The sequence below is a fragment of the Calliphora vicina genome, chromosome 2 (assembly GCF_958450345.1).
Source record: "Calliphora vicina chromosome 2, idCalVici1.1, whole genome shotgun sequence".
In the NCBI taxonomy this organism is placed as follows: Eukaryota; Metazoa; Arthropoda; class Insecta; order Diptera; family Calliphoridae; genus Calliphora; species Calliphora vicina.
In genome coordinates, this window is record NC_088781.1 from 12,383,846 (window position 1) to 12,411,003 (window position 27,158).

The window sequence follows — 27,158 nt, forward strand, 5'->3', positions numbered from 1 at the left end:
AAGAATTTGTTGAGTTCAAAGTCCAAGAATCCAAGTATCCCAAGAAAAAAATGAGAATGCCACAAAGAGGAATACCTTCAAGTGTTATCTTACTAAAGCCACGTTTCCGCATATACCGTAATCGGCACCGAAAAAACTGTCATTTGGGGCCGGAACGAAAACAACTTCAAGTATGTTCTTTTCGGTGCTGTAGGAACGAAATTATTTTAATTATTTTTTTATTTCAAATTTTCTTTATTGGAAGAGGAAAAAATAATAGATTTTGTCAAAAATAATGAAATTCTATTTAATTTCCAAATGACAACTTAAAAAATAATTTCGTTTCTGTTTTATGCCGCAACGCACCCAACTGAAACGAAAACAATTCAGAAACGAGACGGTGACGAACACCAACGTTTTTCAGTTTCAGTTTTCGTTATCGGCGCCGATTACGGTGTATGCGGAAACCCAGCTTAAGGTGTCTCAGTATCTGCGTACATTGATAATTGCATTTTATTCTCATCAGGTGTGAGAATATTTTCCAATTTCTAACTACTATTACGGAGTTCTGCTGGAATGGAAACTTCGATTATTAACTTCAAAATCAGCGGTGACTTCTCCATCTCTTGGTCTTGGTCGAAATTAGATGTAGCTCACAGTATGGAGATGAATATAATGGGTCATGAATATCGAAAAGATTGTAATGACATTCAAGACAATCGCTAGCTCTTTTCTCAATTACGTTGCCTCCGTATGGATCTCATTCATTCGCAGCACCTAAAGTGCTGAAACCTGCTGTGGATCACTTATAAGAGAAAACCAGGGTGCTGTTGGTTAGGCAACATAATGTGTGGCTGATCAGCCAGTTTTTAATGGCATGACACCAGCCTTGGTACTCCAATCATCCGATTATGATGCCGGATCCCCTTTCCCGACACATTCAAGCACTTTCGCGATGACGTTTTCTCAGCCAACATCGAATAGTGAGAGTCATCTTCCCAGACATACTCTATCCATTCTTGCACAGTTGAGAGCCAGTAAGTGCAGTATTCTTAACTGTTACTGTGAGCGAATTGTTCCTTATACTTTGAACCGCTACACTTCTTCCTTCACTATACAGTACATTTGTTCAATTGTATCAACAGGTCTACTGTCTTGTGCCAAATTGAACAATGGTTAAGACTGGCCGAGACGACATAGTTTTTCCAATATGAATAATTAAGGCTTTCAGGGAAGCACATTCCACAACAGTCGAACTTTCCAATTACAAATAGGCACTTAAATAACTAGGAAATTAATAACTTATTGGGGATAAGAACTTCCCAGCCTTAATCAGTGAAAACGGAGAGTCGGGTTTGTTGCAACGAAACAGATAACGGCCAATTATATTGCAATTTCTTGTATTTTTTCAGTCAAGTGGAAAGTTTTACACCTAAAGTAGTGAAATTAACTATGAAAACCTGGAGGTTACCCTGTGTACAAACTGGTAGCATACATAATTAAGCTACTGAAAGCTTAAGTCCTCCACTAGATATAATTTTCCTACACAATTCTGCAATTCTTTTTATCTTGTAACTTGTCTTGCCTGCTGTTGCCGAAAGTTTATCCATATATTCCTTTACGATCTGTTCTATTCATTCTACTTCTCTTGTAACAGGTCTGCAGCTAACGAAAGGTCTTCCCTGGTAAAAATAAACCTCCGATTGATATAACTGATGCTCAGTGGACAATATTTGGTTGAGTATGAATCGGTTCATTGTGGAGCGAAGATCATATTATCGTGGGAACGTAGTTCAGCTGATCTCTATCTATGATCACTTATTTTCCATTAAGACCACAGTGCCTAGCTTGGTGCGTCTGATTGTTGTTGTTATCTGATGTCATTGTTGTGTTTTTTTCTTTCTTCCTATTAAAATATACAACATAATGTGCAGCTCCCTTTATTGCATATGTAGTACTGGAACATCTATTTTTTTTTGTTGAACTCGCATTAATGTATGGCGCCACAAAAGGAAACTACTTGCAATTGATTATATTTATAGTGAACATGCACTCACTCATTGCAACTGAATTTAAAGTTTAGCTTTGATCGAGCAAAAGTCAATCAATTTTTTATTGTTAAATAAAAGATGATGTTTTGAGATGCCAGTGATATACTATCAACAAATCTAATAGATATTTGTAATAATAAACAACATTCTAGGCTATTAAGTATGAAAACAAAACCTAACATGTGCAAGTGAAAAATATGAATTCTTGAAAACATAGCACAAGTTCTTATAGCATTACTCGGTTAAAGAAAGGAAGTTTCTGTTGATACAATCTGATTCTGGTTGAAAACCGGATTTAAGGAAATGTTATTGAATTAGGCCTATGGGAATAAAGATACGAGTACATGTCATGTAATTAAAATCTAATTTTAATTATTAAAAATTCATATATTTGAAATATTTGTATGGTTTATTTTCCCAGAATTTATGCTACATCTTTAGAATAGCTGCCTTTATGTTTAACAACATTTGCATGCCAAATCCTGTCTTAGCATGAATGAAGCTGACTGAGCTTTATTTTTCCATTATTATAAATATGGCATCAAATTAAACATTGATTTGTTAAATTTTTGCACAGACTCAACAAACTAGACAAAGCACAGACTAAACTGACGGACGGGATGACTGAACGTCTAACTGACTAACAATTAACTAATACGGGTACACAACATGTTGTTAACATATGCATATTATTGTATTTCATTCCATTTCATGTGTCAGTCATTCATTCAGCCCGTACAAATGTGTATGAATCTGTCTGGCATTTTAAATGAAAGATGCAGATGCCGCGCCGCGTTTTAAGTAAAATCTGACAGTAACTCATCAAGTTGTCTTGATTTTAGTGGGGAAAATAAGTTTTACACAGTTATTAAATAAATGCTAAATACGAGTATTTTTGGTGAGATTAAAGTTAAAGCAAATATGTATTTCCAAAGTGTTTTGTTGGATTTTGTAAAATGTTTTACCTCCTTCATTTTAATTTAAAGTGTGTTTAGTGGGCATATATGGGACTTTCCTAATAATTGTTTCTTTAAAGTCGAAGTGTGAAATAGGTTCAACAAAAAAAAATTAATTTTTTTTTAAACTTTGGTAATAAGAAAAAGTTTACTTTTAAAGCAAAAAGCTTGAAGAATTTAACCGGGTTATTATAGTCTTTACTTGTAACTAGTTGTGGAAAATAATGTCTTATTTATGAGCCTTGTGTACAAAACCACACAAAATTAATCTTTTTTACATTTTTCCAAAAAAATGTTTAAGAAATTTCTCAATTTAGCTCAGATAAAATATTTTTGACAAAGTTTACTACCATATATGGTGTGTGGGTATCAACACATATGTAATTTCCATATATTTAGCACTAGAAACTAATTTTTTTATCGTCAAATTTGAGTATAGAAAAATGGAAATACATACATAAATAGAATAAAACAATTAGTTTAATAATTTCCAAGTTTACAATTGCTGTGTTTTTCTCTGTTTCTCTTTGGCCTTACAGCCGTGTAAGTAAGTGCAAGGCCATGTGTGGAAATCAACACAAAATTAATCTTTTTTGAATTTTTCCAAAAAAAAAGATGTTCAAGAAACTTCTTGACTTTACCTGCCGTATCAATTTAGCTCAGACAAAATATTTTTGATAAAGTTTACTACTATATATGGTGTGTGGTTTTCGACACATATATATTTTCCATGTATTTAGCACTAGAAAAAACATTTTTATCTCGTCAAATATGATTTTGAATATAGAAAAATGCAAAATACGTAAACATAACATATGTGTGGAAAACAACACACAAGGATAAACCAATTCGTTCAATAATTTTCAAGTTTACAAGTGCTGTGTTTTTCTCTGTTTCTCTTTGGCATTACAATAGTGTAAGTAAGTACAAAGCCTTGTGTATAAATCCACACAAAATGCATATATTTTTAAAATTTTCCAAAAAATGTTTAAAAAATGTTCATGAAATTTCTTGGCTTTTCCTGCCGTATCAATTTAGCTCAGACTAAATATTTTTGATAAAAGTTACTAACATATATGGTGTGTGGTTTTCCACACATATGCAATTTCTATGTATTTCGAACTATAAACTATTTTTTTTTTGTCAAATATATTTTGAGTATAGGAAAATGCAAAATACATAAACATACCATATGTGTGGAAAACAACACACAAGGATAAACCAATTCGTACAATAATTTTCAAGTCTACAAGTGCTGTGTTTTTCTCTGTTTCTCTTTGGCATTACAGCCGTGTGGGTAAGTGCAAAGCCTTGTGTAGAAAACCACACAAAATTTATATTTTTTATATTTTTTCAAAAAATGTTTAAACAATGTTCACGAAATTTCTTGACTTTCCCTGTATCAATTTAGCACAGGCAAAATATTTTTGCTAAAGTTTACTACCATATATGGTGTGTGGTTTTCCACACATATGTAATTTCCATGTATTTAGCACTAGAAAAAACATTTTTTTATCGTCAAACATGATTTTGAGTATAGAAAAATGCAAAATACGTAAACATACCATATGTGTGGAAAACAACACACAAAGATAAACCAATTCGTACAATAATTTTCAAGTGTACAAGTGCTGTGTTTTTCTGTGTTTCTCTTTGGCATTACAGCCGTGTGAGTATGTGCAAAGCTTTGTGTAGAAAACCACACAAAATTAATATTTTTTATATTTTTTCAAAAAATGTTTATGAAATTTCTTGACTTTCCCTGTATCAATTTAGCACAGACAAAATATATTTGCTAAAGTTTACTATCATATATGGTGTGTGGTTTTCCACACATACAGTGGTGGTCAAAACATATGCAACCAGCAACAGAATTTTACAAAAGTGGTTTAAACTAGTTTAAGATGTAAACAAAAATATTCATTTGCTTATAATATTTTTTAATTAATGATTTAAAAATAAGAATATGAAATTTAGTTCAGAATTTTTTGCATTAAAAAGAAAAAAAATTTAAAAAACTACGTATGGGTTGATATTTCATTGGCCAAAACATATGCAACTAATTGCTTCTAAAACATTTCTGTCTATAAAACTTAATATTTCGTGGCAAATCCTATATTTTCAATGACGGCCTTACATCGGCAAGGCAGTGAAGCTATCAAATTGGCAATAAAATTTGCAGGAATATCGTTCCAAGCATCTACCAATCCTTGAAACATAATATCTGAATTAGTGCAATTTTCGGGGTCGCTTCTTTGATTAACGTTTTCCCAAATGTTCTCAATGGGATTTAGATCTGGTAATTGTGGTGGCCATTCCATTACCGAAACTCTTTCTTGTGCTAACCACGATTTAACAACATGTGCAGAGTGCTTGGAGTCGTTATCGTGCTGAATAACTCATCGAAGAGGCTTATTATCCTCAGAATTTGGAGGCATTACTCTTTCCAAGATGTCTCTATAGATAAATCCATCCATTATTTCATTCATTTAGAGCGATGAGCCAACACCAGCAGCAGAAAATCTGCCCCATACCATTACGTTGTATCCTGCATGCTTCACCGACGTTTTCCCTACGCGCAAAAACCGCTTATATCAAAACGTAATCAAAAGAAACGTTTGAAGTTTGCTATGGAGTATTTAAATTGGCCAGAAAACAAATGGACGACTGTCCTATTTAACGACGAATCCGAATTTAATATCATCGGAAGTGATTTCATGTGTTACGTAAGACGACCACTTAACATGCTGCTTCAAGCACGATACTGCAAAAAGACACTGAAACATGGAGGATGCATTTTAATGGTATGTGGGCAGTTTTTCTGCTGCTCGTGTTGGCCCATCGCTCTAAATTAATGAAATAATGGATGGATTTATCTATAGAGACATCTTGGAAAGAGTAATGCCTCCAAATTCTGAGGATAATAAGCCTCTTCGATGAGTTATTCAGCACGATAACGACCCCAAGCACTCTGCACATGTTGTTAAATCGTGGTTAGCACAAGAAAGAGTTTCGGTAATGGAATGGCCACCACAATTACCAGATCTAAATCCCATTGAGAACATTTGGGAAAACGTTAATCAAAGAAGCGACCCCGAAAATTGCACTAATTCAGATATTATGTTTCAAGGATTGGTAGATGCTTGGAACGATATTCCTGCAAATTTTATTGCCAATTTGATAGCTTCACTGCCTTGCCGATGTAAGGCCGTCATTGAAAATATAGGATTTGCCACGAAATATTAAGTTTTATAGACAGAAATGTTTTAGAAGCAATTAGTTGCATATGTTTTGGCCAATGAAATATCAACCCATATGTAGTTTTTTAATTTTTTCTTTCTTTTCAATATAAAAAATTCTGAATTAAATTTCATATTCTTATTTTTAAAGCATTAATTAAAAAATATTATAAGCAAATGAATATTTTTGTTTACATCTTAAACTAGTTTAAACAACTTTTGTAAAATTCTGTTGCTGGTTGCATATGTTTTGACCACCACTGTATGTAATTTCCATGTATTTAGCACTAGAAACTATTTTTTTCTCGTCAAATATGATTTTGAGTATAGAAAAATGTAAAATATGTAAACATACCATATGTGTGGAAAACAACACATGAGAGAAAGCAACGTTAAAAACATGAGAATTAAATCATACTAGTAGTAGTATGATCTAAGGAGGTCATTCATATTAAAATATTTTGAGAAAATCCCATATGTATAGCTAAGAGCAATAAAATAGCCTAAGCAAAAAAATAAATTCATCAATTTCATTTACATATACATATATTTTTCTTAGAGTAATGCTGTTTTCTTAAACTCTATTATGTTTATATTATTTTCGTGAAGTTTTAAATGATATTTTCTAGTTAAAAATATTAAAATATGATGTAGTTTGTGTTGTAAATGAGGCACTTTAGAGCTGGTTGTAACAAAACAAATAAACAAATTTGAAATAAATTTGCGTGTAACATTCGCTAAATAGTGGTGGCGGCATTGGTGATGGTGATGATGACTATGGTGATGTTGATGTTAATAGTTTATTTGCTAAAGTATTTCTTGAACTGGCGGCCCCTGCGCCGCTTCACTCCACCCCACCATTAGTTAGCTACATTATTTGGTGTGTTGTTAAAATTCGTTTGTTTCATGGGTACTTGAATTGAGAGTAAACTTTGTCGAATGGTTAGCTAACTTTTAGTTTTATATTTTGTTTTTTGTTGTTTATTTGATTTTGCTTTTTATGTTGCTGCTGTTGTTGTAGAAACCAACAAACCGAAAATGAAACTTTTTTTTAAATTTGGCTATAACTTTTATTTGTAAATGAAATGTAGGCATTTCCACAGAATGGAACTAAAAATGTGATTAAAAATAAAAATGTTCATAAACAAAAATATCTTAATTTTTATAATATAATGTATCTTTCCATCAGATTGTTGTAAAACTCAAAAGAGCTTCCAAAGTCATTGGGAGTTACTCAAGCAGCAATTTCAAAACGTTTGCGAGCAGCAGGCTCCATCCAAAACCTGGGAAAATGGCTACCATACGAATTGATGCCAAGAGACCTTGGAACACGATTTTGCATGTCCGAAACCATGCTTGAATGGTATAAAAGAAAATCATTTTTGGATCAAATTATTACTTGGAATGAAAAATGGATCCATTACGACAACATGAAGCGTAAGAGATCGTATGAAGAGCCGCAGAACAAAAGGTACTTTTACAAATTTTTTTACAAATTGATTTTTTGGTATTTTTATTATATTTGGGTTGAAATCTTCTAAAAAAAATCCATTTCCCAAAATTTTTAAATTTTCAAAAAAGTACATTTTTTCTGCGGCTCCTCGTGAGGGCCGAATCGACATTAAAGCCAAATATTCATGTCGCAACTGGTTCGCTTCAACTGGGCATTGGCCGAAAAACGCCCAGAATATGCGGCCAGACATGAAACCATAATATTCCATCATGACAACGCTCGGCCACATGTTCCAATACCTGTTAAAAACAATCTATATATATAAAAATGAAATGGTCCATGCGATTTGGCTGATTTTTTATTATTCGATTCGAAATTTTTAGGAGATGGTTTGTAAAGAAAAAAAAAATCAAAAATTCCGGTAAAACTCGGTTTATTTTTTTTTTTGAGTCCAGTCAACTGTAATAATAAAGCTCCCTAAAGTATGCAGTACAAATTTAGATATTTTATTTGCAAATAAATAAGAACAGGCAGGTTTATTTGGGTTGGAGAAACTTGAAGAACTAACATTGCTACCGGACGAAGCCGAGGCGGTCACCTAGTTTAGAATAAAATGAACGCTCTAAAAGGATACGCTTCACTTTGGAATAGAGTATCCGATATTGGCATGATTGGTTCTTGGCCTCAAAAGATGAGCAGTTCTTTTGGCTCGGAATCCATATATTGCCAGAATGATGGGAAAAGTTCATAGCTTATAATGGACAATACTTTTAATACATATTTTTCAAGATGTTTCAAGATTTTTAATTCATACAGCCAATAATTTTGATCTAAATTTACTTTACTAATCGATATTACAAACATGACGGAAAAATATGTCACGTGATAAATCACATTTTTAGAAGCTGCAATTCGCTGATTATTGCATATTTCTAGAGGCATTCGAAATCAGTTGCATTTTTTGTCACGTTCGGGATACCATGATTATTGAATTTTACGATAAACATACAGCTGCAAATGTAATATTGAATAATTTAAATATGAAAAAAAATTATTCAGATTTCATTAGTTTTTTCATTTCATAGGCATAGGAAAGTCATGTTCGGGACCTTGGAAATGCCCATATATATATAAAAAAAAACAATCAAAAACTAAAGCAGCAACAACAATCACAGCAGATATGTACTAACCAATTCGTACAATAATTTACAAGTTTACAAGTGCTGTGTTGTTTTTTTTTCTCTGTTTCTCTTTGGCATTACAGCAGTGCTCTGCAAATATGTTTAGTATGTAGTTTACTCTTTGGCCTCTTGCTGTTTTCCCATCATCATCAACATCATCGCCAGCCAGTCAGCCAGCCAGCCAACCCAGTAGTCGTATCATCAGCACCTCCATCACTTTACCGAGAAACACTACTTTGTTGACCCCGAATCAAATTGGTTGTTGTTTGTTTGGTTGGTTGTTGCTATTACTGCTTAATATTGTTGAGGTTAATTTAGATTAAAATTTGATTTAATTAAATTAAATTCACAAAAAATGTTTAACAGCTAGAGTATGTGTGTGTATGGGTGTATCTGTGTGAGCATGTACTTAAACCGGATGGTTTGCATGTTGTAAGTATTAAAATCAACCCGTACAATAACAAATTTTAAACGTTAAAGAACTTTGGTCAATGTTTTACAAACCGACCATGTACTCGTACTTGCAGCAGCCAGCACTGCACAGCAGTTGTAAGTAAGTAGTACATTTGAGCTGAATTCAGAGTATAATGGTCCAGTAAATTAGTTGCTTTTAATTTTCAATTGCGGGTACCAACCCATTAAATTGTTGTTTTGGCTATTTGTTGTTGAATTCTGTTTTTGCTATTAACGCATGTAGTACTACTACTAACAGGAATTGAAAAGTTCCTGGAAAAAATTAAAAGTATTTTTCTCAAGAGTACTTGAAATATAAAATAAATTAAAGTAGATTCGAAGGAAATTCTTTTGCATTGATAAAAAAAATATATATGATTTTAGCAACAAAAATTTTGTTTAAGCCATGATATGATTTAGTAAATATTATAGCAATAAATTGGCATCATATTCATATGATTTCTGTAACCTTAAAAGCTTTAAGAGTGTAAGTTTCTGCTGTATTACAGCAAAAACTTTTGAATCCATGTAGTAATTAGTTACATATACGTTTACATATACATATGTTGGCTTTAGTACCCGATAATTATAAATTTTATTGGATTTTGTTTTTCATTTTTATTGCTAGATAATTGCCAATGAAAAATCTCACGCTGGTTTGTTAAGATGTTTGCATTGCAAATCTAGAATTCTAATCTAATGCTTAGTCATCACGTTCTTATTTATGTCTACTTGTAAAACACATGCAAAACATACAACAATATTGTGTTGTGTTTTTATTTGATTTACTGCCACCAGTCTAATATTGCTGAAAAAACATTTGTGAATGCGATAATGTTTGCCTGCTCCCGTTTTAAAATATTTATTTGAAATGGAAATTAAAAGAATTCCAATTAGAATCTCTTGACTTATGTAAAAGGGGAAGACTGCTTATTAAAAGCAATGGAAAATTTAAACTATTTTCTAATCAGAAAACGAATTTTATAAAACCTTCTGAGCTTTAAAGAAAATTATGATGAAAATTGTTTGTAGTTCAAATTGTTATTAAAAAACAGAAAAGGTTTATTGAAATCAAAAGTTTCTTTGATAAAGCTTCCATTTTTTTGTTTAATTACAAAAATATTTTTTTGTGTTCTAAAATGCTTTTTTGTTGAAAAGGCTTTTTAAAGTGAAAAAGTTTAATAAGTTTGAGCTTTAAATGAAAATGCTTTTTTAATAAAAAAATAATTTTCAGTGTAAAAGCATTGCTATAAAGAAAAAAGTTTAAGAGAATTTTTAGTGAAAAAGCTTTTTTATTAAAAAATAACTTTAAGTGTAAAAGCTTTTTTAGTAAAAAATTATTTTTATTGAAAAAATAGTTTTTTTAGTAAAAAATTATTTTTAGTGAAAAAGCTTTTTTAGTAAAAAATTATTTTTTTGAAAAAGCTTTTTTAGTAAAAAATTATTTTTAGTGAAAAGTTTTTTTAGTAAAAAATTATTTTTAGTGAAAAAGCTTTTTTAGTAAAAAATGATTTTTTGTGAAAAACCTTTTTTAGTAAAAAAGGATTTTTTGTGAAAAACCTTTTTTTTTGTAAAACAAAATAAAAAATAATAATTTTATTATTATTTTTTATTTTGTTTTACAAAAAAAATACCTTTTTTAATATATATAATAATTTTTTACTAAAAAGCTTTTTCACTTAAAGTTATTTTTTAATAAAAAAGCTTTTTCACTAAAAATTCTCTTTCTTAAACTTAAACTTTTTTCCTTAATAACAATGCTTTTTCACGGAAAATTATTTTTTATTAAAAAAGCTTTTTGATTAAAATAAAGCATTTTCATTTAAAGCTATTTTTAAAGTGAAAACTATTTTAAATTTAAAAATATTCTTAACAAAATAAAGTATTTTAAATGATAAAGCTTTCTTAGTAAAAATACTTTATTTTAATACAAAGCTTTTTTAGTAAAAATTAATTTTCATTGCAGAAGCTTTCATATTAAAGAAAGTTTATTTAGTAAAAAAAAGAATTTTCAGAGATAAAGCTTTTTTTTGCAAAGGATTTTTTATTAAAAGCGAAATTTTAATGAAAAAGCTTTTTTAGTAGAAGTAGCTTTTTAATTAATTTAAACGATAAAGCTTTCTTAGTGATAATGCTTTATTTTTAGTAAAAGGTTTTTTTGTAAAACAAAATAATTTTCAGTTTAAAAGCCTTCTTATTAAAGAAAGAAAGTTTATTTAGTAAAAAATTATTTTCTGTGAAAAAGCTTTTTTTTGTAATAATATTTTGGAGTGATAAGCTTTATTATTAAATAAATTATTTTCAGCGCAAAAGCTTTCTTATTAAAGAAAAAAAATAATTTTCAGTGAAAAATCTTTTTTTATGTAAAAAATAATATTTAGTGAAAAAGCTTTTTTATTAAAAAAAAAATTTCAGTTAAAAAGGACAATTTTTTGTGAAAAAGCTTTTTAAGTAAAAAAGATTTTTGCAGTGAAAAGGCCTTTTTAATATGATCTAATTATAACCAGACCAGTTCACTTTTGCAAGATTGCAAGATATTTTAAAAAGCTTTAAAATATGAACAGCTTAGTTCACTAAGTCATATTTTAGAGTACCCTATGGAAGTAAAAAGTGTTCATATTTTTTTAATAATATTTTTAGTGAAAAAAGCATTTAAAGTAAAACAAAATATTGTTTTGAAGAAAAATCTTTTAAGTGAAAAAGCTTATTTTTGTTTAAAACTTAAAAAGCTTATTTGGTGTAAGCTTTCTAGGTTAAATTTGATATTTTTGTGAAAAGTTTTTATATTATTTGTTGGAAGCCTTTTTATGAAAAAACTTATTTTTGAAATAGTGTTTTTAGTTAAACGGTTTTTGAGATAAAAAGTTTTGTTAGAGATAAAAGGCTTTAAAGGAAAATTTATTTTGAGAAAAAGCTTATTTTTATAAAAAAACTCTAAATTGACTAAAATTTTGAAGAAGGCTTTCCTTAATATAAACATATCTTTATTGTAAAAAAATAAATACAATATTGGAAATTTTTCTTGAAATTTTTATGCAAAAAGCTTTTTTTAGAAATACAAATTCTTTGTTTGATAGATTTATCAATATCACATAAGTGAGTAAGTGTGGCCTTTTAGAATTGATTTGAGGATGAACTTTGGCAAATCGGTTTCATTAGCTGTAATTGTACAGAATATAATTAAACACTTAACTGGGTCTCAAATTAATATTATGAACATTAAAAAAGGAGTGATACATAGATACAGTATGATTTTTAGTATTTAAAAAAACCTAAGGATCTTTAAAATAGCTTCATTTTTGAAGAAATAACAATATACATTTTGCAATCTTTCTTCTCCCTTGTTTAGATTTCAACAATTGCTATGTATTCTAAGTAGTTCATAAATTGTTTATTTTTGTATATTGCCAATAGTTTAAGTACTTTAGCTTAGTTCCATATAGGTCAAAAATCTATTTCTAAGTACATATTCAGTTTGTGTTCAAAATTGTGTCCTAATTGTGGAAAAAAAAAGAAACTTTTCGCAAATCTTTCATTTGGTCTAATATTGTTTTATTCGTATATTGTTCCCATTTTGTTTCAAACTTATTTCCATCCACTTAAATACCCAGTTTTAAGAATGAATGAATAAATGTGTGAGTAAATATTCTATAAATGTTTATACAAGAAAAAAAAATCGTCATCGAAAATGCACATGTCAAGAATTGCAATTTTTTCTTAAACATTAAAAACTAAAAGAAAAAAAACTACTTTGAAACAAAACGAAGAAAATGCAAATATGCTGCAGTTTTACTATACGTCTATTTTTCTATGTCTTTATAGTTTGATATTATAATAAATATTGTATGAGCAATACATAAGTCAGTCGTTTAAAAATGTTCCCAATTCTAAATTTTGCTTAAAAACCAAATCAAGTGGGGGTGTTGTTTCTTTTTTATAATTCTTTAGTTAAGTATTCATCTCCGAACGTGTTCGATTAAATAATAAACTGTGCTGTCTAGATGCCATTTGCAAATACATGAGTAGAAGCAAAAAAAATAAAATTATTTTTAAACTGCATAAATTAAATGGTTAAAATGTTTAGTACAGCCATAGCCATTTTTGCAATATTCTTGTTTACAATATACATATATTGGCTAATATGTGAATATTACGAAAATTAAAAAACTTTTTTAATTTAAATTACATAAAATATTGTTGGTGCTGGTTTTTGAATTAATAACATCTTTTTTTTAAATATTTACTTATGTCTTTCTCTCATTATTATGCCTGCTGCATATGGGCGTAACATTTGAAACTTTCTAATGCTGATTAAAACCATATTTGTGTAACTTGCTTGGTTTGGTTCTTGTTTTATAGTATGGCCCAGGGGATTTACATGTTTGCTGAATATTTTGCATTTGAAAATGCACTTTTGTGTTGATAAAAACCACACAGACTCATTGTCAGATACCGTTGTGAAACAAGATGCACTTTAATTACAATATTAAATTGATTTAAACAATGTTATTGGCATTTATTTATTTCAAAAATAAATCATTGACCTTTTTCTAACTCAAATATAATCAGTAATAGTTAGCTTTTTTAAAACATTTGTTTTGTACTTCAAAATGATCAGCATATTACGATATCATTACATAAAACGGCTTTGCTGCGTAGATGTTGGCGCAATAATTCCAGAGATTTTGGAGATTTTAGACGATAAGTTTACGTGGAAACACAATTCTGAGAATAGAACTCCAAAAGCCTTAAGTATTCAAAATCCTACTTCAGGCTACCTAATTTCTGCTATGCTCTTCAGGTGGAAATTACTGCCATAAAACGTGCATCCAACTGGCCGAGGTATTATCGTATATCTGGAGACATACACACAGCCTCAAAAGTGAATAAACACAAGTGAATTTTTTGATTTTTTTAAATCATTATACATCTAGGTTAAACGTCGAATGGCGGGTATAGCAAATGAATTGGCCAAAAAGGGGACCGATGATGGCTGAGCTGGCGATTGATCCCTTTTCTGGTATTTCCTTTGCAAAATGTAAGATGTTTGGATCAATGAACAGGTGGACTAATGAATTGAAACACATGTTAAGAAATGGATCTACGGTTTAACTATGGGTGTGTTCGTAAATGCAGTAAATTTGTGCATCACTGATGCGACGACCTGCAAACTTTTGCAACATATAACTTAATGATGCATTGGTTGCACAAATTTGCGGCATCACTGCCAACAATTTGCATTAAAAAACGTTTGACATAAAGCAACAATCGCAAATATGCTTTTTCGAACGCTAAACTTTTAATTTGCTGCAGTGATGCAATCATAATGAATTTACGAACACACCCTATTACTGTAGAAACTGCCGAAACGAAAAAGAGGAGCAGAATGTGTCCCACATATTCCTCCAATTCCTCTCTGACAAACTTGAGGGAACGTATGCTTGCAAGAAATGGAGAGGAATAACTCTGCTCAATATTAGCCCACATAATCAACAATAGGCTGTCAGAATCTCTAGCATCTACCCAAAAGCAAAACAAGCAGGATTTAAAGCAAGGCGTTCATGCATTGATCACGTGAGCACACTGTGCATTATCGTTGAGAAATCAGTGGACTAAAGGACTCTGGGATGATCTGGGGTGCACTGGAATGTAAAGGAGTGCTGGCGAAAGTGATCAATGTGGTTAAAGAGCAGTACAATGGAGATAGTTGTTGGATCATGGGTGCAAAACTTGGCACGCTGCCACTAAGGGGGGAATACTGTATTGGGAATTTAAAAGATCCTGAAAGAGAAAGAAGAATGCTTTTGGCGCCATCAGTGAAGACTAAAATTGCTTCATAAATGATGTGTCCCACATATTCCTCCAAATCCTCTCTGACTAACTTGAGGGAACGTATGCTTGGATCCCTCTTCCTCTACTATATAGATGAGTTATAAATAATGAAACCGAGTAGCACCCATTTCTATATCAGAGAATCTGGTTGATTCACCTTGGAAACAACGGATGTTGTATAAATATCCTGCTGTTAACTTCTTGGGTGTCACAATGGACTCAGTTTTGAATGGATCCAAGTAAGCTGCTTGATGAGTGTCTGCCCATGGAACCTAACCTAAGTATTCAAGAAGATTTTTTGGAAACATTCCCATTCTTGTCGACAATATAATGGTCTGGTAAACTACGGACTCAAATATCCGTCTCTCAACTTTTAACAATGTTAAGAGGCTGTCTTATCTCTCAGTTATTGGTTAAGTGAGATAAGGATAATAATATTTTATCAAAACAAAAATTCTGGCAAGTTAATCCTACAACTCAGGGAATCAGGCGAAAGGAGACACCAACCCAGCACAGCTGAGTTTAACATTCTTCAAAATTTGGCTTAAAATATCTCTAAGAGTGAACTTATGGGGTTAAGATACTTATCACTAAAAGAGTATAGGACGTCAAATTAACTCTTCACAGATGACTTACAAATAATTTCTTTCTTTCTCGTTCCGGATCCCCTTACATTATTTACATCGAAGTTCTACACAAAACCTCTTGAGGAACTTGGATTGTGTATGATGAACATCAAAGATGTGTGGAAAGAGATGCACAATCTTAAGGAATGAAGATCTTTTAGATTCCCAATACAATATTCCCACCCGAATTGTGTAGTTTGACCATTAATATTTACATGGACAGCTGGGAGATAGATACACTCTCTCGTATATTCAACTGATATCTCCCAAATGCTTTATTCTTTCTAGGTTCGGTTGTCTAGATCATCATTACCTAAAACCTATTGGAGAACTTGGATTGTCTATGACGAATATTAAAATATACATGAACACTGTCCATTGAACAGTATGGAGAAAGCTGCACAATCTTATGGAATGAAGCTATTTTAGTCTTCTCTTCCAGGATCTTTTAGCTTCCCATTTCAGTATTCCCACACGAATTCTACCCAAAACCATTTGGCTAACTTGGCTTGTGTTGTTAGTTGACCATTAATATTTTACATGGACAGCGTGGAAATAGATGCACTCTCTCGTTCATTCAACTGATGACTCCCCAATGCATTACTCTTTCTCCTTCCGGCTGTCTTAGATCCTCATTACATGATTTCCAACGGAGTCCTATACAAAACCTATTGGAGAACTTGGATTGTCTATGACGAACATTAAAATATACATGGACAGAATGGAGATAGATGCACAATAGCATGTAGTGAAGCAATTTTAGTCTTCACTGATGGCCGCGAAAGACATTCTTCTTTCTCTTCCAGGATCTTTTAAATTCCCAATACAGTATTTCCACCCTTAGTGGCAGCGTGCCATATTTTGCATCCATGATCCGACAACTATCTCCATTGTACAGATCTTTAACCACATTAATCACTTTCGCCAGCACTCCTTTATATTCCAGTGCAACCCAGATCACCCCAGAGTCCTCCAACGATAATGCACAGGGTGCTCACGTGATTAATGCATGAACTTCTAGCTTTAAATCCTGCTTTTTTTGCTTTAGGGTAGATGCTAGAGATTCTGACAGCCTATTCTTGATTATGTGTGCTAATATTGAGCAGAGTTATTCCTCTCCATTTCTTGCACTGCGATACGTTACCCTTTTTGGGGAGGATAGTAAAGGTACCTTCCAACGTTTAAGTTCTGCAAAATTCACGAATAAGAGGGAGGAGAATATGTGCTCTAATTAGGGGATTTATCTTCAGTAGTTTCGGGGCCATGTTGGGTTTAAGCGCCCTAATAGCGGACATAATTTCTGGTATGGCCGCATAGCTGAGATGATATCTTACATTTGTTAGTGGTGCGAGCAGCTACAAATTCTACACTTTCCCGTTTGTGTATTTGACAGCAGTTCCGCATAGTAGTCTTCCCATATGTTCCTCGCTTGAAGTTATTAAGTCCCCGTTCTTATCCACAAGAGGTTTATTTGAGAATTCATACGATATGGCAGAATCAGTATGTTGCAGTATCACTATTATTGTGACCATAATTTCAACCACATGATTTATACCTGCTTTACTTTATCCAACAAAGAGTAAGAAAAAGAAGGGCCAAACCTATTTTCATATGAGACCATTTGCATTAGGAGGAAAAACGAGTGGAAATTTTACCGTTTCATTAGATCGGGGACAAAGATGTTCCGGAAGAATGTTTGTATTTTGGTCAAATTTGTTGAGAACAAGTTTCATAATTTCATCAGAATACATAACATTCCAGTATTGATAAAACAGTAAAACACAATTCCAAATGCGATCATGCTTCCATGCGTCAATAACCACACTCGTCTTCTTCTGTACACGAAAACAAAAGGAATGAGAATTGTATTCCATTTTCTTCAGATGGGACAAGGAAGGTTTGAAGCAAAAAGGTAAAAAAAAAGAGGGGAAGCAATGTTCTGAAGTTATACTTACTAACATTCATCTAATGTGACGTATTAAGAGAAAGAAGATTATATAATATTAAGAAATTTGTACCATGTTTTACATCCATTTTGCTATTACATTAACGTTATGCAAAATCTTTTGAACAATTTATATTCTTTTCAATTTCCAAACATTTCTCGCTAACTCAACAGAACCCAGTTACAACAAATCAATCAGATGTATTTAATTTGCAATTTCACCATAAAGTTACAAATATAATTTGACTGGTTGCTCTTAAAGTTTCACATTGAAATTCATCCAGCCGTACAGTCAGTTACATTTGTCCGCACCTGTGGGGTATGTACGCGAACCCCTTGGTCCATTCAAACGCCATTCATCGTGTAATGACACATGAAAGCACAACAATAAAATGAATTAACAATTAAGTATTTACGATTATACAAGTACATGCATAATAAATAGATTCCAACAATAAGTGTAGCTATGGATGTAGATAATAAAAAAATTTAACCGCAAAGAGATAATGGTGTTGGGGCAGGAATTGTAAGAAGGGAACGGGGCTGTGCATAGGGATTCACCATGAAAACAAAGGCTACAAAAAATGCATGCGTCAACCTGTGTTGTGTCTATGGAAGCATCTACCCGTTCACTGCTGATAGATAGACAGACAGACAGTCGGTTTGTATAGATGGATGGTTGGATGGATGGATGAATGAGCAACCTATGACAACAACAACATCAACAATAACGTGTATAAAATGAAAACAAAAGCGGTCAATGTTGCAATGGCTGCTGTTACGTTGTTTTTATTTCTTTATTATTTTTCTATAATTTATAGTACTTTATTTGTTTATAATTCTGTATGCATTAAATACAAGTGTTTTTGTTTTGTAAAGCATATTAAAAATATGTAGTATGCGAAAACAAAAGAAACCTGCCCGACCAATTAAGCAAAAATTAAATATAGCTTTTTTCATTTCAAAAATTTATCATAATTTTTAAAAATATTTAAATAGATTCAGGAAAGTATTCGCAATATAAGGGACATGGATTTCTTTCCATTCCATTCAAATAAAATTTTTTTCGAATAATCGAATAAAAATTATTCGAATAATCGAATGAAAATTATTCGATTAATCGAATAAAAAATATTCAAATAATCGAAAAAAAATATATTTTATTAAAAAAATAAAATTTATTCGATCAATATTTTTCGATTAATCGAATGGCCGAATAAATTTATTTTCAAGTTAATACATATTTAACAAAAAGATTTCAATGAACCAAGGGCAATAATTTATGTTTGTTATATAATGTTAAATTTTTCGAATAATCGAATAAAAATTATTCGAATAATCGAACAAAAAATATTCGAATAATAAAATAAAATTTTTGCATTTAAAATTAAAAAAAATATTCGATTAATATTTGTCGATTAATCGAATGGCCAAATAAATTTATTTTCAAGTTAATATTTAACAAATATGTATGTCGATTAATTAAACAACAAATTGGCCAAAACTATTTCAATGAAACAAGACCAATAATTTATAATGTTAAGTTTTATAAAGTTAAATTATTCGAATAATCGAATAAAAATTATTCGAATAATCGAATAAAACTTATTCGAATAATCGAATAAAAAATTATATTTTTTATTCAATTGAATAACATTTTTGAATTTAAAATAAAAAATTATTCTATCAATAATTGTCAATTAATCGAAAGGTCGAATAAATTTATTTTCAAGTTAAAATTTAAAAAAAAAAATTGATTTTTTAAACAAAAAATTGCTAATGTTACTCCTAGTTGGTTACATTCAACATTTTTTTCGAACACTTTCTTCATACAATTAATATACTCTCTTTTATTAATAAATAATATTATTAATTTTGTATTTTTATTCATTGTTAATTTTATTAAATTATTCGAATAATATTTTTGACTGTTTATTCGTTCGAATAATCGAGAGGATTCTTAAAATTAATCGATCACTTGAATTAAAAAAAAAATATTATAAACTTTTATTCGATTAAAATATGTAACAAAATAATTCTGGAAATGTCCAAAGAAAGTTCACTAAAGTTTTAAAAAAAAATATTCGAACATTTGCAAACCTTCTCGATTCAAAACGAGATCCATTTTTGGTATCCAAAAATGCTGGGATATTTTAGTGTTTATTGTTTACAATTTCCACTGTCTCAACTGACTGTGGTTTTCATAAGTTTGGTTTAAGAGAACCGAAATTGTTATGATTCCATCCAGATAATGTTAGAGTTTTGGATTGAAATCTTTTCATCACAATGGGTATTTTGCTCTCCAAAATACGTGCTACAATTAGATTGGTATGTATTGAAAAAATTGTAAAAGCATGATTCACTGATTGTCAGTATCAAATATATTGAATCAGAATACTTGTTATTGATTCAGAATTCCCAAGGCTGTAGTATTGTCATAATAACCAACACATTTTGAACTAGATTTAAACATGATTTACATTACAAAGTTCTCAAAACAAAATGAAAATTCGCAAAAGCGCGTGCTTATTGAATCATAAGTATTAGAGAATTTTCAAAAATATTCTTGATTCAAAAATCTCACAAGCGAAGCACCGAGATATAAGTTTTCTGCAACATTTAATTAATCTTTATAGATGTCATGAAAAGAGAACGACTATATATCTAGAATATTTTGTTGGGACATACTTCGTAATGTACTTGATCCCGACATTTGAAAATAATATTGGGATCGAACTAATAAACTTCAAAATTTACTGTAGTTACAGAATGATGTAAGTTCCCGTAGATTCCATTTCAAAATAACAAAGGTTAAATTTCCAAATAAAACGAAAATATGAAAACTTCCAAAAGCGAAAATACATATTTCGATAAAGAAATGTTCGGGAATTTCTAAAAATATGAGAGTTCGCAATAATGAACTATTCTCCATAATTTCGCAATACGAAATGTTGGAGAAAATAACAAGGTAGTTAATGATAACCTTTAAGATATGTATACGATCTTGCAGCAACATTCTCTACGAGAACCTTGATATCACTGTTCAAACATTCAATTACATCCATAAATGAGGAATTCCGATCTTGTTGAGATGAAGAAAGGTTGACGATACTAGTACGATTGGAAGGATATTAATTTCATGTCTGGAATTTTTAAAAATATGAATGAACTAATCTCCATAATTTCTCGATACAAAATATTGAAGAAATAAAAAAAATAATCTATATTGATTAAGTAGCTGGTGATAACCTTTAAGGGAGAAGATTTTACTGCTACATACTTCTCGAGAACCTTTGCTCTTAAATTTGTTGACGGACAACGTGAAAAATCTAAGTTCAAAACATTTAATTACGTACATAAATGAGGAATTCTGATCTTTCTGAGACGTGATTGGAATTCGTGAAATGTTCGAGAATTGTTTTTTATTGAAAACTACAATATTATTTTTCCAAATTTCGCTAATTTCTCAAACATTTCCCTTGTGTTCATATCTTGAAACGTTTTAGGTTCGAACATTTTCGTATTAGCAATTTTTTGTACATTTTTAAATGTTTAGTCAGTTGAAGAAAGGCTGACGATACTGTTACGATTGAAAGTATAATAATTTTATCTCGGTTTTTAGAGGAGTCTTTGGAGCTTATCCAATGCTATCAGGATCGAGTGTTTACTCGAAAATGTAGCTATCGACAAAACATTCAAATCAACCATAGACGCGGAATTCCAAAAATAGTCGGTAGAGTTGATATGTCGCTCCGTTACAAAAACACATCATCTCTCAGTAGTTAACTAGTGTCATGAAGAGTGAATATTTTCTCAAGCCTTTTTATGGTGAGAAAGAAACCCAAACTGTTCGATATTGAAAACGGTTATTTTCATTCAAATCTTGGATAATTTTTCGAACATTTCTGCTATGAAATATTTTTAAAATTCCAAAGATTAGTCAGGTGAATACTATTAGATCACAGCTTTCCGACCTGACTTAAAATCATCAACAAAGCATTCAAGCAGTGGCGATAGTACGTAGAGAGTATTTGTTGTTAATTTTGTGGGAGTCTTGAATTCATTGGCCATGACATACCTGATCGATAAAACATATGAGAATGATACAGCCCGCAAACGTTGTATGTCGCTCTATTGCTGCAATATATTTTCTTTCGAATGTTTTTTAATGCTATTAATATCAAATATTTCCTCAAGCCTGATAATGGCAAGAACTGATCGAGATTCTTTCTTTTCGAGAATTGTTCGTATGACCACAGCCTTGTCGGTATTGAACCTTTCACAAAACTTTAGTGAAGAGATCGCTATAACACATGTTCGTACTTGTTAAAGAAGGATCATATTGTTAACGAATGATCATTAACACATGAATCTCGATTTTTTTTTTTCAAAATTTTTCTGTTGAGGAACTTCAGTACCAATTCATGGCTTTCAGAAGTGTAAGCGCGATCGAATCTTCTACAAATAATAGATATAAGATCGGGATAGTAAGCTTGAAACAACTCTTGCTTATTTTGTTAACGAAGGAGTACGAATGAATTCAAAAACAAAGATTTTTTCCACATCTTTTTACAGAGAAATTATAGCAAAATTTTTTGCTATTTCAAGTATTTATACCTTTAAAATTCTCCATAATTTCTCACTTTGTGACACAGAATAAACATCATTCCTTAACATTCAAATGTTTGCTTAATTGGGTAAAAAAAAGAAGAACACTTCTAAGCTACTCATTTGTATTCATAGTTATTTTTAGGAATATGTACTTACATCATTTATAGTTTGACGCTTTGTCCAGGCGGCATTGTAGGTTAAAGATGGTGTTAGGGAAGCAGCAGCAGCAGGCGTATATGAAGAGTATTTGTTGTTATGTAATGTTGCTGTTGCCGTATGTGGAGTATTATCGTTTGAGGGTCGACGAGAACGTAAAGCTTGCATGGCACGTTGATGCTGCAATTGTTTGCGATAATGTTCATGTTCAATCTTGTTCCATTTCTCATCGGAAAACTTGTCATCATCGTTGGGGGATTCGACAACCGATGATGAAATAGCCACAGCAGCAGTATCATCTTCATAATTTACCATGTCATCATAGTCATCGTCATTATCGTTATCATTGGAAGTGGATTTAATGTTATGTGGCGTATGCCGTAAGTGATGATTACTACGGTAAGCGTATGATGATGATGATGAGGGAGAGGAGGAAGGTTTATATAAAGGTCTTAAGGGATTTGTATAACGTTTAACATTCGTTTTGGTAATTGTGGATAGTGAAGGATATTTATTTTTTTTGATATTGATTTCCTTGTCATCTTCGTCTTCATAGGAATAATCATCTTCCTCGTTTGAATCATCATCATCACCATTGGCACTGACATCGTAATTGTCATTGTCATCAACTTTAGCAGCCGTCTCAGCTAATGTTAGTTTGTCTTTGTTTTCATCGATATTTTCATGTTCATCTAATGACAATGAAAAACGTTTAATGTCTTCCTCTTGTTCTTGTTCTTCTTCGACATTTTCCTTTTGCTTGTTATTGGCCTCATCATTGTATAAACGATTATGGGGATTTGTTGAGTAGGTCAGGGTGTTCCAATATTTATTGGAGCCTGTGTGCCTTAAGTGAGGAGGTGGTCCCTCAGTTGTCATAATTCTGGCCAGGGGATTCGAATATGAACTCTCACGATCAAAATAACGTTGATGCAGAGGTTTGGCGTTTGTGGTTGAGAGATTTTGCTTCCTCATTTCTGGTTTCACATGGCGCAATTGCGGTTGCTGAGGAGATTCTGGATGCTGGTGGTGTTGATGTCTTAAATGATGTTGCTGCTGCTGCAGCTGCTGTTGTGGCCAGGTGAATGCCGTTTGTTTTGCCAAGCGTTGCTTAGACACATGATGTTCATGGCGACGATGGTGGTGGGGTGGTGTAGGAGAAGCCAAGGGTTCCCTTAAAGCCAGTTGTATTTGCTGGTATCTTAGATTTCTATTGTGCACAGATAATTCTCGTTCTTGTTGTTCATCGTCACCATAGTCATCAGCATCATCATCATCATTATGGTCGTCATCAGCCATAGCATTTTCATCTAGCTGTTTTTCCGCATGTTTTTGTTTCTGTTGAAAATCTTTTCCAGCCATTAAAATGCGTTGTTTGTAGTGTTCCTGATGTCGTAATGTATGCGGTGGCTGTATCATTTCTATGACTTCACTTGAACGTTCTTCCTCCACTTCGTCTACATCCAACATTACTCCATCTTTGTCATTAAAGTCTGTTGGCTTTAGTCTTTTGAAAGTGTTTTTATCATTAGTTTTATCGTTGGCTTCACCTTGTGCCAAGACGGCTCCGTGCTGATGATCAGTGCTAAGCATGTTCTCACCTTTTGACGTTGTTGCATTGTTATTTGATTCTTTGGCTTGAGCAAGAAGAGGACTTGAAATCAATGTTGAACAGCAGCCAACAAATATCAGCAACATTAAACTCATTTTGTCGACATGCCTCTTTCTTCTGCGGGCCATACGATCACCAATGTGGCCAGTTAAATTACATGTGTTGTTGGGTTTTAAAGAAATCATGGTGTTTTTTATGTTATAATAAACTTCGTTGTCTTAAATTTTGTAATTATTTTTTAATTAATAACACTTTATTTTTAAATATTTTTTTATTTTTTTCTTTAAAAAATTTTTAAATATTTTTCTTAAATTTTGTTAAAAATTATGTGGCAATATTTTTTGAATTTTTATTTTTATTGAACACTTGTTTTTTTTTCTCTGAGGCCAATTTGGTTGTTGTTTTTTTTGTAAAACTTTAAGTTTCTCGTAATTTTGAACGACAATTTGTCACTAATCCAAAGAAAAACACTTTAGTTGACACACTCTAGCTGACAGCTCTGTCACTAGTTACAACAACAACCACCACTGAACAAACAACAATTGCCAAATGGCAAAAGCGCACCTCTATTTAAAAATAATTTTTTATTTTTGAAAAAACACACTTGAGCGTTAAGCCTAAAAACGCCGACGTCTAGCGTTTAGTAAAACCACTAAACAGCCAACACACTTTTTAGAGTTTCTTCTAAAAACGACTTTTTTTTAAACAAAATGGCAAAAGATTTCCTCTATTGCTTAATATATGTAGTATTTCCCCACAAGAAACTCTTAAGAATATAAACAAACACTTTGTTTAAAAATTCAAATTAATGCACAAAATTCAATTTCAAAAACAAGCAGCCACAAACACTGGCAGGCACCACGAAAATATGTAACGCGCGCGCATTTAAAATTCAAGTTCATTCACAAAAAAAACCCACCAAAACAAGCGAATTAGTAAAGGTGGAAATTACAATATTTTCAATTAACCTTTTAAATTTTTTTTTATTTATTTTTTGTGTTACAAACACCAAATTCTTTTAATTTTTTCGTTTTAATCTCAATAGAAGAAATTTAATTTAAGCAAAACAAACTATGCTGCTGCTTAATTTGCCCTGCACTCGGTCTAGTAGGCATAAATAGCTAAAGAATGTTTGCAAGAGTTTTTTTTTTGTATAAACATTTACAAACAAAACAAATCACACAAGAGAGCAATAGTTGTAGTAACAACAAAGATTCATTGATTTTATTAATATTTTTTCAAATAAATTTTCTTTTATTTTTTATTCATTAATTTTATTTCTATCACCGTAAATACGTTTTGAACAGTTGAACGTCACGTTATAAACTGAAGGCATACCGATACACAAAACCACAGCAGCAGCAACAACAACAACAACAAAAATTATACTTTGAAGACAAAAACAAAAAACAAACGGAAACAATTTTTGTATTGTGTTCCCCCATTACATTGTATACAAAACAGAAACAGAAACTATATTGAATGCAGTTACAACAGCAACATGTTGCTACGCAACGCAATAAACAATACAATCCACTAAAGGCCACCACAAAATATTCAACATCCACTTAGGCTCACACACACAAAATCAAAACAAAAATCAGCTGTTTAAACAACAACTAAAAAAATACACAACAAAGCCAACAACTACTTGGTATTTAAACAGCCATGGACACCATAAAGCACAACAATTACAAATGCCAGCAACATTTTCCACTCACACAAACCCCTGCACACACTTTTTAAAACAACATGTTTGGATTTTCTTAATCTCTCATGCCTAGCAACATTTTCCTTATAAACATTGTTTAGCAACATTGCACATTTTATTTGTTTACAGCATGTTGTTGGATGGTTGCTTGGAATGGCTGGCTGGCTGTTTATTTAGATGCTAATTCACTCAACTTTTTTATTACAATGATAACATTTATTCGTTTCCCCTGCTCTGCAAACCCTTCAGCATTTAAGTTTCTAGGAAAAAAAGAGTGGCATCAAAATAACCTCGGTAAGTAGTAGTTAGTGGTGGATGTAGGGGAAGAGTATAGAGGTAAAACAAAAGATCTATTTGTGATAAGATAACAAATATGTACTAAATATATATATTCATTCTTGGTTTTGGTTTATTTTCACTGCCTTTGTTCTTTTTTTATTATTATTTTAATAAATAAAAAGAGAAATGTTCATAGTAAATAAATAGTTTTTAATGAGATTGATTTTAATCTACAATAAATACTTGCATACTTAGAAACCCAACAGTTCTGATGACTAGTGAATTTAAACGCCTTTTAGTGACCACACTGGCTAGCTATGTGACTAGTTCATTGAACACAAGGTGAATGTTAATTGTCCTCAATAGAATGCTAGCTACATAGAGACATTAAAATAGTCAAAGACACAGCCAGGCAAGGATACAGTAGACAACGTTTCCTCATCGATCATGAATGAGTGATTTCCAAATACTAGCTTCAATAGGATAATCAAATAACCGTCTGGTTGGTTTACGTGGAAGATCACTACGAGCAAAAAGACAACTAGAGTCGAAAGGACTCCATCTTGACAAGACCAGACATATTGTCTGATATATGATGGTACTTAATCTAAACTGTAGCCGCGAGATATCTCTAGGTCACTATCTCGCCAAGGTTAGTTAGAATATAATTGCAATGGAGAAGGTGGAAAATCGTTTCCTCATTTTCTCTGTGTTTTCAACTGCGGCTATAATCGTTTAAGACGAGTCGGAGTCGGTCACTACAGCTACCTTAATATATCATTTCGTTTGAGGCTGTTTTTGTTTTTAATAACTAATTTTGAAGAGTAAATATATGTAATTTACTTACAGCCTGGCCCACGATGTCGAAAGACAAACGATTCGAACAAATTTGTATGAAAACTATTCGAAAGAATTTTAAAAACTGAGTGTTTTGCATTTAAATTTTTTCGACTCATTTTTCTTTCGGCATCGTGGGCCAGGCTGTTAGTTATTGAACAATATAGTATAAACTACAATGTATTTTTTTTTTCATTTTTTCTTCGAAAATGTTGAATTTTGTACCAACGAATCATC

General features: G+C 31.5%; 1 protein-coding gene across 1 annotated transcript in view; it reads right to left on the reverse strand.

The window, feature by feature from the left end:
• Positions 1 to 25,447, reverse strand: part of Pvf3 (PDGF- and VEGF-related factor 3) — a 243,493-nt gene extending 218,046 nt beyond the window's left edge. The window contains exon 1 of the mRNA XM_065501300.1: positions 22,483 to 25,447. Within this exon, the coding sequence (XP_065357372.1) occupies positions 22,483 to 24,279 (1,797 nt within the window). The 5' untranslated portion in view covers positions 24,280 to 25,447. The remainder of the gene's footprint in view (positions 1 to 22,482) is intronic.
• Positions 25,448 to 27,158: the final 1,711 nt, after the last annotated feature.